The sequence below is a fragment of the Palaemon carinicauda genome, chromosome 11 (genome assembly GCF_036898095.1).
Source record: "Palaemon carinicauda isolate YSFRI2023 chromosome 11, ASM3689809v2, whole genome shotgun sequence".
Lineage (NCBI taxonomy): Eukaryota > Metazoa > Arthropoda > Malacostraca > Decapoda > Palaemonidae > Palaemon > Palaemon carinicauda.
The window spans coordinates 61,169,245-61,186,286 of NC_090735.1; the positions used below are offsets into that span (position 1 = coordinate 61,169,245).

Genomic DNA, 17,042 nt, shown 5'->3' on the forward strand with positions numbered 1-17,042 from the left:
ACACATGCACAGACCTTACACACACAAATATATATATATATATATATATATATATATATATATATATGTGTGTGTGTGTGTGTGTGTGTATATATATATATATATATATATATATATATATGTATTATGTATGTACAGCATATACACACATACACACACACACACATATATATATATATATATATATATATATATATATATATATATATATATATATATATATATATATATACATATATATATATATATATATACATATATATACATATATATATATACGTATGTATATATTATATACCTACATATATGTATATACATGCATATATGTATATGTTCCTACGTACATGTAAACATGCATGCCTAACTTTTATCACGGGAATTTAAACGTCATATAACATATGAAGCTGAACAAAAGAATACAGGATCTTTCCCATTTATCGAAAGTAAAGAGTCGACGAAAACCAGTAAGATTCAAGCCGGACATATACCCATTTTATGCAAATACAATAGTTGCATACAGAACATACAGCCAGACACTAGTGACTACTGTTTCCATGCAACCTCCTCTGAACATATCAACCAGTCCCACAGGTTGGTATCTCGTTCAAGCTGAGAGATAATGTTAATGATCTCACTTGGTCTAATCCAAATATAGGTACTTGATTACTGCCGGCCATTTTGCATTATTTTTCAAAGGAAGTATTGACAGCTCAAAGATATTTTTGTATTAAGCCATTGAATTTTATTTAGACATGTTACGAAGTAATAATTTTGAGCAATATTTATCTAAAACGTTTTTATTTTACATAATTTAAAGCATTAAAAATAATTACAAATGAAAACAGTCTGTTGAAGTATATAATACCAATTGTTTGATCTCACTTATTTGACTGACGACAGATGAAAATGGATTTTAATGGGATGACACTCCATTAGACAGATAACAGGTCTAATAGAACACGGAACACTGGAGCAATAAAGTAGATAAGAATATGTAAGCACACTGAGCTCTATCTTATTTTGAAACAGCAACGAAATAAAGCATACAGTCTTATCTCATTTAAATGTAGAAAAATTCTATAAAAATTATATTTACTTGACTTCTCTTAACGGAGAAGAAAACTTTAACTAGATACGGGCCTAAATCCTTTTGGGGAAGGATTAGAAATGGTCAAGTCTCCGCTCATTTTGCAAAGTTGAATGAATTCATGACTTCTTTTAGGTCAGTGCTCCCTGTGAGCTCTTAAAGGCAAGTAACCGAGATTCAGCGAATTGACTACTTTCACAATCCTTTCCAAGATAAAACTTTTAACACCAACTTCCCATATTGCTGTGACTGCTTTCACTTTATGTTCAAAATTTACTATCATTCGTCAAATATAGCCATTTTTTTCTTAGAAATGATAACTACATTGGCCACATGACTAAAGAACTTCTTGAATTAACAAGCATTGTTTTCTGGGAAAGCAGAAAAAATATGTAATGCATTCGAGGTGTGAAATCGCACAAGTATGCACAGAATGAGCATATCCGTACGTAGAACAGATGCAACCCGATTACGTAAATGAACATTCACCGGAACGAGGTATGTGAATGAATATATGCACAGAATAGTGGTACAGCAGTGGAATAAATGTTGAATTAGCATTATCTAGTTAAAAGAACAAGACTACATCGAAATTATATACAGTTTTCCATAGAATATACGTGCATATGCGATGAGTAGACACTGCTACATAGAATGAGCATAGCCTCTTAGTTATAGAGTCTTTAGACTCCCAACCACGTCGCACAGAATGTGTATACATAGATATAGACGTGAATAAATAAGGAAATAATATTCATACCGATGACACCATATAATAGGACGCAGAAGTAGCTCACAATGAGTTTAGAATACGAATATAATGAAATCGAATATTCACACACTCATGTTGGAATATAAATACATCCGAGAACACTTAAAAACTTAAAACTTATTTTAGAATTTATGCATGCATAGACATAGAATGCGCATGCGTTAAGATATACCAGGAGGAAACTGTCATGCAGAATATGCATGCACCGATGAGGGCGTCTTCCACACACCCACTTCGCCTGCAAGGCGCTGGCGACGACCCGGGTCCCTCCCTACCAATCAAACACGCCTTCCTCCTCCTCCTCCTCCGCCACATCCTCCACCTTCTCCTCCTCCTCCTCCACATCCTCCACCTCCTCCATTTGCTCACCCAACTAACGCCCACACGACCGAGATTTCAACCCCACACTCAACCCAACCACAGTACCCCTTGAAGCCGCCGCTGGCCATCCTGCCCCACGAGGTCACATGATCATGAGGTATATAAACCGGCCGGGAGACCCCGTCTGTTCCGAGTGCCGACTTGTTGAACCAGGAGACCGGGGACACCTTCGCTCGTCGCTGCTCCTGTTAATTCCAAGCTAATCATGGTGAGATGTTCTCTTCGATTTGGTATTAATTTTTTATTGGTTTGTTTACTTGTGCTTTCACTGTTTGCAGTGCGATGTGTGTGGATTAAAGAAGTTTCTGGAGTTTTTTTTATGCTTTGAGTGGTATAGAGATTGCTGTCTTTACTCATCCAATAAATTGTATTCTTGGTATATTCTTTATCAATGGATAAGTGTATCGGCGAAGTGTGTAACTGAGAAAAATATTGTAATATTTTTTTCGTTCTAATAGTTTTTAATCTAATTTATTTCAACTGATAGTGTTTCTATTGTATCACCTCACTATCACTGTAAGAACTAGTTTGTCTTGGTTTTTCTAAAAAAAAAAAAAAAATCCGTTTAAAATGTTTTATAAGTATATAATGACTGATAGTAAAACTGACCCATTCAGATTATTTTCATGCAATGCGTGCAGAAACAAATTACTGCAATTACATCATTTTAGGTATGATTATCTATCAAATTTTTAACCTCCTTTTATGGAATGTTAAGTTGTAATCTGTGCGTCTGTCCATTTTAGTAAGTTTTACAATAATACTATTGATTTCAACTTTATAAGCTTTTGTTGCATGACATAAAATTTCATCTTTTATGAAAGATTTACATTACTTAATGATGTCTTTTCAGTAGCGTTTAATATTTGTTGTTTTTAACCAGATCACATTTTCACCAATCACCCAATTATTCAATAAACAAGTTCATTCAGAGGGGGTTTCAATGCACCGAATATAATGGCTATTTGATGAAATATAAATATGAAAAATTACATCTATTGAATATTTTGTAGCAAAACTCTGAACAAGTCATTACAGATAGTGTAAATAGAGATGGCAATAAAATTGGCAAACATTAGATGTATGTCATAGGAATGTATGCTGAAAAATATATTATTTACTATAGATGGGATATGGCTTCGAGTAGAGAGGTGAGAGAGGGAATCTAGTTAGAGACAACATGCACCATTAGAATTTGTTATTCTGATGAATTTTCCATCATTACATAAGGTTAATTGAGATCTTATGCGTTTGGAAAAATATAGGTTACACAAGCACTACACAAACACACACACGTGCGCGCGCGCGCACACACACACACACACGTGCGCGCGCGCACACACACACACACACACACACACATATATATATATATATATATATATATATATGTGTGTGTGTGTGTATATATACAGCATATATGTTTATATATTCATGTATATGTATATTCTCTCTCTCTCTCTCTCTCTCTCTCTCTCTCTCTCTCTCTCTCTCTCTCTTTATATATATATATATATATATATATATATATATATGTATATATATATATATATATGTATATATATATATATATATACATATATATATATATATATATACATATATATATATATATATATATATATATATATATATATATATATATATATAAATGGGTGTGCATATGTGTGCTTTATCTACATGCTCCAGACCAATATAGACTAATTCACCTTGCACACGGATGAATAGTCAGCAGAATAACAACAGTTACTAATGCATTATGTGTTACATGTTCCCTCTGACTCTGTTCCCCCTTGATCAATGCATCTCGCTCCGACACTCGTCTGCGATTCAAGGTTAAACTGTAGACTGTTTCGTACCAAGTCGACCGAGGACCGGTTTGGTGACCGGGCTCGATCTCAACATCTCAAATTCACTCGGTTTTCTCATCGTTTCGTTCTCGTCCGCTCGTCTCGTTTCTTACTTGTTTCTAGTTAGCTTTTTCTAGATACGGTTAACCTGTGGATGTTGAGTTGAACGAGGTTTAGGATTTCGGAATTATAATTTAAATCCAGAAAATGATTGATGAAGAATTGTTTTAAAAAATGACAGGAGTAAATTTCAAAGGTATTTTTACACATATCACAAAGATAAAAGTGTGCATATATATATATATATATATAGAGAGAGAGAGAGAGAGAGAGAGAGAGAGAGAGAGAGAGAGAGAGAGAGAGAGAGAGAGAGATACATAAATATTTTCTTTGATGTATATTCAATTTTCATCCACCTGAAAGTTTGAAGCCTGCTATCCACTTGATCAGAAGGTACTACAGTGTGGTGTTAGGTTAAAGAATATCAGTTATTACCTGAAATATAAGACAATCTGCTCTCTCTCTCTCTCTCTCTCTCTCTCTCTCTCTCTCTCTCTCTCTCTCTCTCTCTCTCTCTCTCTCTCTCTCTCTCTCTCAATATTATGTTTGTTTCTTCAAAATTACCAGCTCCTTATTGAAAATAATGAAAACGTGTTAGCCATAACGTTAATAAAGTTATTTTGATAATATTAATAAAAGAAATGATAATAAAATAGATATTGTGGCTAAAATTTCGTAATAAAAGATGTGTAAGATTTCCCAAGGCTAGAAAAAAGTTATTCATGCAAACAAATCGTCAAACAAACTTAAAGTTGGAATTATCTAGACATTAAAGTCCTTTGGTTTAACATCTAGCTTTTAGAAGAACTACCTACTGTTATTATCCTTACCCGAAAGAAAAGATTTTATTATATGGACAAAATTTGAATGATCAATTATCATTTCATCTTAAACTAATTTCTGATTAAACCTTTTGTAAATGTTACACATTTGAATTTCTTATTGTTGTGTTGTCTTTATTATCCTTTTTCCTCCTTGAATTATCAGTTATCTATTATCATTTAATCTTAAACTATTTTCTAATAGAATATTTTCTAAATGTTATACATCTTAATTTCTTATTATTGTTGTTGTTGTCATCCTTTTTACTTCTTACTCTTCGTCATCTTTCGCTTGGATATTAAGTAACGTTGCTTACCCGAAGTCTGACAAGGAACTAAAGTTCTTGGAACAATTTGATAGTTTTTGCATCCTTTTTTTTTTTTTTTTTTTTTTTTTTTTTTTTTTTTTTTTTTTTTTTTAGGCCACCTTATAGCATGGTTGGAAACTCGTGTCAACTTTGTCTATCTATTCTTATTCCTTGCATCTTCTTCCCCCAGTCCCTCCTCACCACATCCATCCATCTGATCCGCTGACGTCCCACACTCCTCCTCCCCGTCACTGGCATGTTCTTAACTCTCTTGATTGGTTGCACCACCTCCCCTCTTATTACATGGCTCCATTATCTCAAACGAGTTGCCAAGAGTTCCTCTTCTTTCTTTTATAAGTGCCCAAGTTTCTGACCCACATAATAGTACTGGCCTGATAATTGTCGTATAAATCTAAATTTTGGGTCTTAATGGTTTTTTTTTTTTTTTGTGCCCAAAACAACTTTATTTACTTATCTCCATTTTTACCATGTTTCTTTCACCCTGTTTCACTGCTTTCTCCATACCTTCCTCTTTTATTATTGATTCCAAGAAGATAAACTCATTGTTCTGTTTAGCACTTATTCATTATTAACCATAGATCTGTCTTAACAATGTTCACCATTAATCCTTTCCTTTTTATTGCTCCTTTCCATGATAAAAACCTTTCTTGCAGTTCTTCTTGTGTCTGCTATAATGACTAAATCATCCACAAACAATGGCTACCATAATCATTCGCTGTTTCTTAATTTTGATGACAAATTGTCTATAACGTCTAGGAACAAGAATGGACTCAGAGCTGATCCTTGGTGGAGGCCAACTTCCACAGGGAAAGCCTGTCTGTCTCCTTATATTTAGTCTGCACTTTACTCACTTATCTATATTCCTCCGTTTATTCATTTATCAAGTTATTCTCATGACAATTTTCCAGCTTATTATTTCACTTCGACTTTCTTTTAATTTCATCCATACAATAACTATTTTATATAATTTTTATTTTTATGCATAAACTTTATGTAATGTTTTATCGTATTTTCCTGGTGTTAACCGTATTCTGGAATATAGTTTAAGAAAATGTTTCTTTTTTACGTATTTCATTCAGCATCTGGCACCTATAGTCACTTTTGCCACAAACCATTTATATCTTGTTAGCTTGAATACCTTAATATCTTGATAAATATACGGTAATTTTCTGGTTACACATCTGTTGTGAAATATTTCTCTGTAACTCGAGATTATTTTTTCTTAATATTAGTATTTAGAGAATATAGATGTATGCTAACAAAATTTATGGTATATTTTAGTCAATCTAACCAGTACAGCAAGAAGAACAGCATGTACAGATTTGTTACATAAAATTCACTTCATATAAATGGGTTACCAAAGCATCATTTGTTACTGGTTTATCGACCAGTAGAATTAATTATAAGACCAGATTTCTCTTTGATTTGAGATATAGATGGCAAAGCGGTTTAACGAGATTTCATTTAACCTATTTAAACCTATTTCTTATTCTTTGTTGGGCAAAGTATTATCAGATAAAAATTCAACACTTCAAGACAGGCTGCTAAGAACTTCAATCTCCCGAAAGGTGGAAATTACACTTGCATAAAAGGGTATGACCTGGACTCGTCTTACCGGCAAAATGGGAACCCAATATTCGACGAATTTCCGAATTTCCTGTCGAAAGTCGTTCTCGTGACGAGAAACGGGTTCTGTTCGGAAAATAAAAGAAAGATAAGGATTGAAACAAGACTCGCGCGATTCAACAGATTTCACCTTATTACAGTATTCACCAATCTCTAGTTTAGAATGTAAAGAACATATTTTTATTTTTTCTTCTAATTTTTATTGTTTCCCTTGTGACCAAACGGGTGCTGTTTCTAGATCCTCGTTTCGCGTAGTTAAAAAAAAATATAATATGAATAATGGAATTCTCCTAACCGGGATAGAATGATGAAGAACAAGCCTCGTGTCACTGGTAACCTCAACGAGCACCTTCAAAAGCTGCCGTCTCTCGCGACCTTATTTGGCTTCGTTCACTATGATCAGATAAGGGCAATAGGTTGATTGAGTTGCGCAATAAAATTGTTATTATTGTCATTATTACTAACATTGTTCATGAAGTAAAAAATAAACTAGGTAAATAAGAAGACACTACAATTTATACGAATAACAGAACATTTCACAAGATTAAGACAGAATTGTTTCCAGTTGAGATGTTTTTATTCTATATTTGTTTGTTGATATATTATATATAGTTTGGTTTCAAGTCTAAGATATTGTTCCACTACGATATTTTGTACTAAGGTGTATTTTCCTAATATCAGCTTGAAGTACACACCTTTACTGATATATGTATATGTACAGTGTATATATATATATATATATATATATATATATATATATATATATATATATATATACACTGTATATATATATATATATATATATATATATATATATATATATATATATACTGTATATATATATATATATATATATATATATATATATATATATATATATACATATATATACTGTATATATATATATATATATATATATATATATATATATATATATATCATGCGCCTTATTCTTCTTTGGAGACGGGTGGCTCCAGATTAATATGGGATTCGGGTTTCTCAGCAAGTCTTTCGAGGTTAAGCTCATAAACACGCTCTTTCTTCCATCACAACTGCTGTTATATATTTACAGATTTACATACATACATACATGCAATTGTATATCCAGTATGTGTATAATTTCATAAATTCACCTATAAGGATTGATAAATGGTTATATGTATGTAAGTACTCATGTGTACACATTTACCGATGTAATAAATACCTCCAAGTAAACCACCACCCCACTCTTAAATGGCATAGCACGTGAGAGAGTTGGGTCAATGCATTAGTATGAAATAGCGAAAATTGCCGGTTTTCGGGGGATGCAAGTAGAATGATATATTCGCCGAGATGAAACCGAGATACCTCTGAATACGACGGCATTAGCTAAACAGGTGAAATCGATGGGGCGCACGATTATAAAGACCCATATTCAGTCTTAAGAAGAGGTTTGTACGTCGGTCAGGTACGACTTTGCCATACTCGGGAGGTCCGTAACTCGAAAAAGGAGACGCGTCAATATAAATGTTTTTTTTTTTCTTTTCGGGTGATAGATGTTGATGATTATGTTGCTATAGTAGTACATTTGTGAATACAGTACCTGAACGATAAATTAATTCATAATCTATGTTTTTTTTTCCTTATCTCTCTTGTATTTATTTTTTCTTCTTTTTGTATTACGTCAATTCTTCTTTTAATGAATGGGGTGGTAAAAGAGTATAAATTTTCTTTCCTTCATTTGCATTACTTTTTCCTTTCCAGAGGCCAAAATAGCAAGGTTTAGGATAACATTTCTGTTTTTATTTTTATTTTTTATTATTTTTACACTATCTTTTTTGTTCAGGCGGAGGTGAAAGATTCTAAAAAAGGCAAGAGTTTACGAAGATAAATGATTATCTATAATGAAACTAGGAATATATTTGAGCAGGTGGTGCACGAAACTAGTGGTTACATTTTTGTTCTTTAAGAGGAGAGAGACAAAAGGAAAATTCTCCTTTCCTTATCCATTCTCATTACTTGTTTTTAAACCAATTCAAAGAGTAAAGAAGGCAAGGAACTAACAGCTTGGTGTAAAGTGAATTACAGAGAAGAAAGAATATCATTACTTTAAAATCTTCAAACGGTAGTTACGAAAAAATATATATCCAAAAGTAATCAAATTTTCAAAATAATTCCCAACATTGCCACTGAATGCACCAGTTTATTTAGTCATTAAATGGATAATTACCAAGTTTCCAGCATTTATAAAAAAAAAAAAAAAAAAAAAAAAAATTGCAGAAATATTTTACCAAAGGCTTTCCTTCATATAAAGAAATGATTGACTTCATTTGTTTGTTTGTTTTGTCATCTGGTATTCTATTGCTTCTACGATTACCCTGTTTTGATTACTGCATACAATGACAACAGCGGTAAGGACATTATCCATTCTCTGGGCTGTCTCATTGTATGGAAATCAGTGTTATAAATAAAGCTCGCCTATGCCGTGCAAAAATAAAAAGGGAATAAGATAAGAAAACAGTATGATACAGTAGATACAACACATATACTCGGTCTATTAAGTATAAGAGAAAAAAATAGACATTATATACCCAAGACATTGCCTAAGGAAAAGCTTTGAACCGTGCAAGCAGGCAAAAAAATAAAAAGCCATTTGCCATCTCACCCCAGCCATTACAAAAGGCACCTTTGAGCCGTGATTGCGAGAATTCTCATAATCTCAAGCACTTTCCCTTCGTCATTGGCCAGACATACAACTGAATGACAACCTGACGAAGCTGCCAGAGATGTTAACTCTCCTTATGAGGGATGGGGTTATCGTCTGATCTCGCCAACCGGAGACTAGACGTGTCTCATAAACATTAATGCAATATTGGTCAACATCTGCGGTGTCCATGTCGCATTTATGAGGTTTCTGTATTCGAATGAAGCTCTAATTGCCTCTATTTATACATAAATGAAAGAAAAATAAACTATTTATCTTTTGGGATTGTTGCATATGTGTATTGGACGAAGCATATTGTAAATTCGAGAATCAGAAGAAGAAAAAGTTTATTGATGCTCTTGGGATTAGAGTGGGATGGAGTGGGCGAGAGCCGGGATACTGGGAAGAGGGAAGTACCGGAATGGGATACTGGGATGGGGAAATACCGGTGTTATGGGGTTGTGTGGGTAGGGAGGGGATAGGAAGCATGTGAAAGAACAGGTTTGCCATAAATGCTTCCCCCCCCCTCTCTCTCTCTCTCTCTCTCTCTCTCTCTCTCTCTATGTCTGTGGAAGTTGATCCGTATTTGGTGTTAAGCAGGACACCGTAACCTTGGTGACTGGGTGGGGTGGGGAGCTGGCGACGGAAGAGGGGGAGGGGGAGGGGGAGGGAGACCGGTGCCCATTGGCCTGTATTCTCTCTCCCAAATCCCAAAAGTCGTTGTCGCTACCGGCTGGCCAGGGTCATGTAAGCAGAAGCAGTCAACATCCTCTAATACCTCTGCCGGTTTGGGTTGGCTTTGGATCCAGACTTCAAAGCAAAATGAGACACAGACAGGTGAAGGGTATACCCGTTAATCCAATGCATATGTATCCAAATGTATGTTAGTACGTAAATGCTCTCTCTCTCTCTCTCTCTCTCTCTCTCTCTCTCTCTCTCTCTCTCTCTCTCTCTCTCTCTGTTTACGATCACTTACACATTCACACAAAATAATTGCTGTTATCACCATGACCATCCTTCTTCTTCTCTTTCTTCTTTATCATTTTATCTTTATTTTTAGAATGTTAATATGAGCATCACGCTGTTTTAATGATAATAGCAACAACAATAATTAACATAATAATCTAATTATATATTGTTACCAAAATCATTATCAATTCCATCCTTCTTCTTCTTCTTCTTCTTCTGTGTGTATTATTATTATTATTATTATTATTATTATTATTATTATTATTATTATTATTGTTGTTATTATTAACAAAGAATGAAAAATTACGTTTCAGCAATGTTCCCAATATTCATATGAAATAATCATTACAAAAAGTGTCTATATATCTTTTACATTGTCATCGTCATCATTGGTAGTAGTAGTAGTAGTAGTAGTAGTAGTAGTAGTCGTGAGAAAGACTACCAAAGGCATAACATAAACATTAAAAAATCCCCTTTCTTCTTTTCTTCCTTCCTCCACAGAGGGAATGTATCAGCGTCCACGTAGGCCAGGCCGGCGTGCAGATGGGCAACGCCTGCTGGGAGCTCTACTGCCTGGAGCATGGCATCCAGCCCGACGGCACCATGCCCTCCGACAAGTACGCCGGGGGCGGCGACGACTCCTTCAACACCTTCTTCAACGAGACCGGAGCAGGGAAACATGTACCCAGAGCCGTTTTCGTCGATCTGGAGCCTTCGGTAGTTGGTGAGGATCTTCTTGAAATCCTGTCTAGTGAAAATACAGTTGGACACCAGAATTCCTAGCATACCTCGCACTGAGGAAATGCCCACTGTCACACCATAAGGCTCGCTTCACACGAGCGGATTGATACCGCGCGGTCCTGTCCGCGTGGATTTGAAATCAATGATCAATGAGACCTCTCCCACGCTACCATCTCTCGAAAGAATCTCCGAGCGGTAGTGATTTACTAGCCTCGTGTGAAGACATAATTCATTATAACTGGAAATATTTTCTTACGGAAAAAAATCTTTCGGGGCAAACGAGCCTTAACACACGGCGAGTAACCAAACAGATACTGTACGGAAAGATGAAAGATATGATGGGTAGGGCTACACAGAAGAACTTGCCACTCAGTTAGGATGTAATAGGGTGAACTTCCCTGGAGCTTGGTGTACCAGGAATTCCTGTGTTCAACTGTACCTAATTATTCAATTGTTGTTGATGATTGATATTTGACCGTGGAAGGTCAAATAGAGGTTTCTTAGTTTTCCGGCTAAAAGTTAAATTTCATCATAATGATACTTATTATTGGAAACATTCTTTTTCGGACGATGAGTGAACTATAAGAATATATTTTTCCTTATTTTTAGTTCCTGTTACAAGTCAAATTTCTTTCTAATTATACGCATAGATTAATATCAATCAAATTACTATTCTACCAGATGAACGTAAGAATAATAGAACGTGTATAACCTTAGCTTGTGAGGCAATGTGTCATCAGATATACAGTGTGGCCAGGAAAATGGATAGACTTACAATTCTTGGAAGTGCATTTTGGGGTTGCATCACACATAACTGAGGAGAAAGTATCTTTGCAATTACAGTAATGATTCTCAAGGCTTTCTCTCTGTTTATTATTCTCTTTGTACTTGAGTGTGGCATCTAGAAAACTAGTTAGATTGGATATGACTCAGATTAGTATGATAGTGTTTTAATTTCTTTCTCCTTTTTTACCAATGCGTGATTTGTAGATCTATAAGCAAATTCAGTTGGGTTAATTTAGTATATGAGCATAAACCACATATATACATACATACGATTTAGATTACCAATTTATAAAGTTGAAAGCATCTCCATATTAATTGTATACTTATTTCAGTGTTTATAACTTCGTGTATATATTTGTTTGTGAGAGAGTGACATAGAATATTGAACGTGCGTTTAAATAAAGTATATGTATGGTATCAGCATGTGTGTAAGAGAGAGAGAGAGAGAGAGAGAGAGAGAGAGAGAGAGAGAGAGAGAGAGAGAGAGAGAGATATTATTACATCACACATTAACATTCAGAAATTACCAAACAACTAATAACGACATTGTTCTTCCATCCTTTTTTTCCCAATCCAGACGAGGTGAGAATAGGTGTGTACCGCTGGCTTTTCCACCCAGAGCAGCTGATCACGGGCAAGGAAGATGCTGCAAATAACTACGCTCGTGGTCACTACACCATTGGGAAAGAGATCGTCGATTTAGTCCTGGATCGCATCAGAAAGCTGGCCGATCAGTGCACCGGGCTGCAGGTAAATTTTCATGGTTGAGTCGATCCTATAATTATTGTATTATTTATTTAATTAATCAATACTAGAGTATAAAAGGAATTTATGTAAACAATTTCGATAATGATTTTCGGAGGGTTGCTCTAGTACAGTACAAATAAGGTTTTCAGTACAGATGTTATCTTAGGCACGAGTATGGTATATAATATATGTATATATATATATATATATATATATATATATATATATATATATATATATATATATATATATATATATATATATATATATATATATATATATATAATGCGTGCATGTGCTTCTATATACATTCAACAGCTTTTATTTACCATAATAAAAGTGTTGATGCAGATTAAGTCATATCATGGTCAGAATTGCCATACAAATTGAATAATTCAAACGTCCTTTTTCAATCATATCCACTCAAGTAGAGGGCTGAAAGAAAGAAATTATTTTTGTTCGTGTGGTGAATCTTCTTTGAGTGACAAGCAGACATATCTGCAGCACTTACACTTGCATTGCGATGTATGTATCATTAGATAAAACACGCACAGGCAATGTTTCAGGTTTTATACCATACACCCCCAGAGATGGGTGTAGTATAATATCTAAAATATAGGTAAATTTTCATTGAGTGTATAATTGCCATATATGGTCCACCAGCTCCACATGATATATATATATATATATATATATATATATATATATATATATATATATATGTATATATATATATGTATATATATATATATATATATATATATATATATATATATATATGTATATATATATATATATATATATATATATATATATATATATATATATATATATATATCATCAGCAGAAAATCTCAGTTATGGTTATAGTAGTAGTATCAGAAGTAGTAGTAGTAGTAAAACTCTGATATATTTTCAACATTTTTCTTGATGATAATACTTCCGATTGCAATATAAAATTCAACTCCATTAGAATAGATTTCACAATTACAGTAACAGTACATTAACTGTAGTAGTAATGAGAAAAAAAAAAGTATATAATAGAAAAAAGATTGTAAAAAGTTACAAAAAGACGATTAATTTTCATTTGAGAATAACGATAAAAGGTGTCTACCTTTTTTAATAAGAAGAGGTACAGTATATTTCGCTATGTCTCATATCTTGTAATATAAAATTACCACAACTCTTCAATTAAGAGAAATCTTTGCCGGATCAATTCAGAATATAATACATATATACATATATGCAGATAATACATACGTATAATACTTATATATAAAGGAAACATATACATATTTTCATTTTACTATATTGTGTGTATATTCTTATATGTTTACTCATATAAATACATTTTTTTCAGTCCGATTAAACGTTTACATGCATATTTTCATTTGATAATAATGTGTGAGTATTCGTGTAAGTTTACTCATATCCATACACTCTTTTTTTGACCGATTAAAAGTTTATATAAAAGAAAATATTTCTATTCAAACATAAAACTGTTCATATACACACGTTTGCTTATACCCATTTAAAAATGTACTCCAACATTATCTGTCTACTTACACGGGTCTCAATTCACACGTCATCCTTCTTTCAAGGATGAAAGACGTTATGAATTGTAGTTTAACATTTTTGCCCTTCACGAGTTGCCGGGGCAGATTCATAAAGACTCGCTGGTAACCAGGCTCGGAGCCCGAAGCAATAAACCCAGTTTCCTTCACCCGGAGAGAAGTATGCAGTTGCAAAAGCAGTTGAACAAGTGGCATGGTTCCAATATTTTTTTTTTCTTAGCTTTACGTGGAAATGGATAAGAATGAATACACTATGCCAAGTTGATTTAGTTGTATGTTATCAATCATCTTTCCTCGGGTCATGTGATTTAGTTGTAAGTTATTAGTTATCTTTCCTTGTGTCATGTGATTTAGTTGTAAGTTATCAATCATCTTTCCTCGGGTCATGTGATTTAGTTGTAAGTTATTAGTTATCTTTCCTTGTGTCATGTGATTTAGTTGTAAGTTATCAATCATCTTTCCTCGGGTCATGTATGTGATTGTTAGAAGGGATTTCAGTCGAATTCTGCATTGATTGTCGACTATTTTGGTAATAGAATTCATTAAATCATATTTCAAATAGTAAATGCTTATAAAGCAATTTAAAATAATATTAGGCTACACATATAATGAACAATAATTAAAGAAGATGATGGAGTGTTTTAATGTACTGCAATGAATATCAGACCACAGAATTATGTGCAAGTAGCACATTGTTTTTTGCTTGATGGTTCCTTGGGAATTGTAATGTATCATACCAGGAGCCGCTGATTCAAGTCCGGTTTGTCAGTTGATTAAAACTGGTTCGCCTAGGGATGCATATGAAAAGTTTGATTATAACAAGTAAGGGAACATAGAGTTAAGAAGAATATACCAACACTACAGGAAATGAAATTACAGTCAGTTTATACAATATTGCATTAACTACTTCCTTGGGCACTTAATATTACCAATTACTAAAACTATGTTTACGATTCAAATGATATTGGTGTCTTCAATTTTAGAATCTTGACAAAATGGGTGAGGCATATCTAGGGTGACCAGATACATCAATGTATCTTTACGTGCGTCTAAACATACATACATTCATATCACCAAAACTTACCTGTAAATGCGTTTGCTATTTGTGTTTTTAAGGACTGTCGTTGAATATCATAAACATGAAGTTAAGGTAATAATAAATAATCCTGTTATTTTCGGATATCCTGAAATTATATGATTTTTCTGTAGGTCTATATCAAAAGCTAACACACACACGCAGTTGTATTGTGTGTATATATATATATATATATATATATATATATATATATATATATATATATATATATATATATATATATATATATATTTCTGAGTACGATATCTTAACATGATGGAAGGGTTTGCGTATTGCCATGACCAGCAAAGCTGTACTAGTCAGGGCCACTCATATTAGGTTGGTTTGCTGTGAGTGATCAGACGAAAATATTCTACCACCAGCAATCAACAATGACCCCACTCATGAATTGACATGTCTGAGGCCTTTTTCCTGCAGTAAACTAGAGTGTATTTGTTGTTCTGCTTCGTGCATATATATATATATATATATATATATATATATATATATATATATATATATATATATATATATCATCACCATCATCTCCTCCTACGCCTATAGATGCAAAGGGCCTCTGTTAAATTTCGCCAGTCGTCTCTACCTTGAGCTTTTAAATCAATATATCTCCATTCATCATCTCCTACCTCGCGCTTCATAGTCCTCAGTCATGTAGGCCAGGGTCTTCCAACTCTTCTAATCACTCTTTTATCTCTTGCAGGGTTTCCTAATCTTCCACTCCTTCGGCGGAGGAACCGGATCCGGATTCACTTCCCTATTGATGGAACGTCTCTCAGTCGACTACGGCAAAAAGAGCAAGCTAGAATTCGCTATCTATCCTGCTCCTCAGGTATCGTCTCTCTCTCTCTCTCTCTCTCTCTCTCTCTCTCTCTCTCTCTCTCTCAGTATAGCTCATTTCTATTATAGTTAGATAAATCCATGTCACTATAGCCCGGGGGGATTTTTTTTTCTAGCCCTTATTAACATTTGGCTATATTTCTGGAAATGGATTTACCACTATGGAATAAGTCGTATTATTATTATTATTATTATTATTATTATTATTATTATTATACTGTAAGTATACAATCATATGGCTCTTCATAAGGTAAATTATTGTTATTGTTAAGTAATAATTACTGTTATTCACTATTATTACCTGATTGATGTTTCATAGGATTGCTTCAAGACATATGGCTAAGAAATTAATAGATAAAAATCGGCATTTGTAAAATTGATGCTATTTGCAAAATTTCAAGTTTTGTTTCATTATAAATCTAAATAACTTCTAGTTAAAAAAAATTCAAATGACTGATGTTTGCAAAATTCCTTATCAAATTTCATTAAAGAAAATCAATGCTCATTTAAAGAATAACCTTTTTGCCATTTGCAAATATTTCTACTACTACTTATTGTGAAATTCTATCAACAGTATTTAGAATAATCTAATTATTAATATTCACAGGTGGCCACCGCCGTTGTCGAACCCTACAACTCTATTCTGACCACCCACACCACCCTTGAACACTCGGACTGCGCCTT

The 17,042-nt window shown here is 33.6% G+C and overlaps 1 protein-coding gene across 1 annotated transcript in view; it reads left to right on the top strand.

Moving 5' to 3' along the window:
* Nucleotides 1-2,291: 2,291 nt before the first annotated feature.
* LOC137650035 (tubulin alpha-1D chain-like) overlaps nucleotides 2,292-17,042 on the top strand; it is a 15,890-nt gene continuing 1,139 nt past the window's right edge. The window contains exons 1-5 of the mRNA XM_068383053.1: nucleotides 2,292-2,448; nucleotides 11,080-11,302; nucleotides 12,683-12,855; nucleotides 16,222-16,350; nucleotides 16,966-17,042. The exon at nucleotides 16,966-17,042 is cut by the window's right edge and continues 1,139 nt beyond it. Coding sequence (XP_068239154.1) covers nucleotides 2,446-2,448; nucleotides 11,080-11,302; nucleotides 12,683-12,855; nucleotides 16,222-16,350; nucleotides 16,966-17,042 — 605 coding nt within the window. The 5' untranslated portion in view covers nucleotides 2,292-2,445. The remainder of the gene's footprint in view (nucleotides 2,449-11,079; nucleotides 11,303-12,682; nucleotides 12,856-16,221; nucleotides 16,351-16,965) is intronic.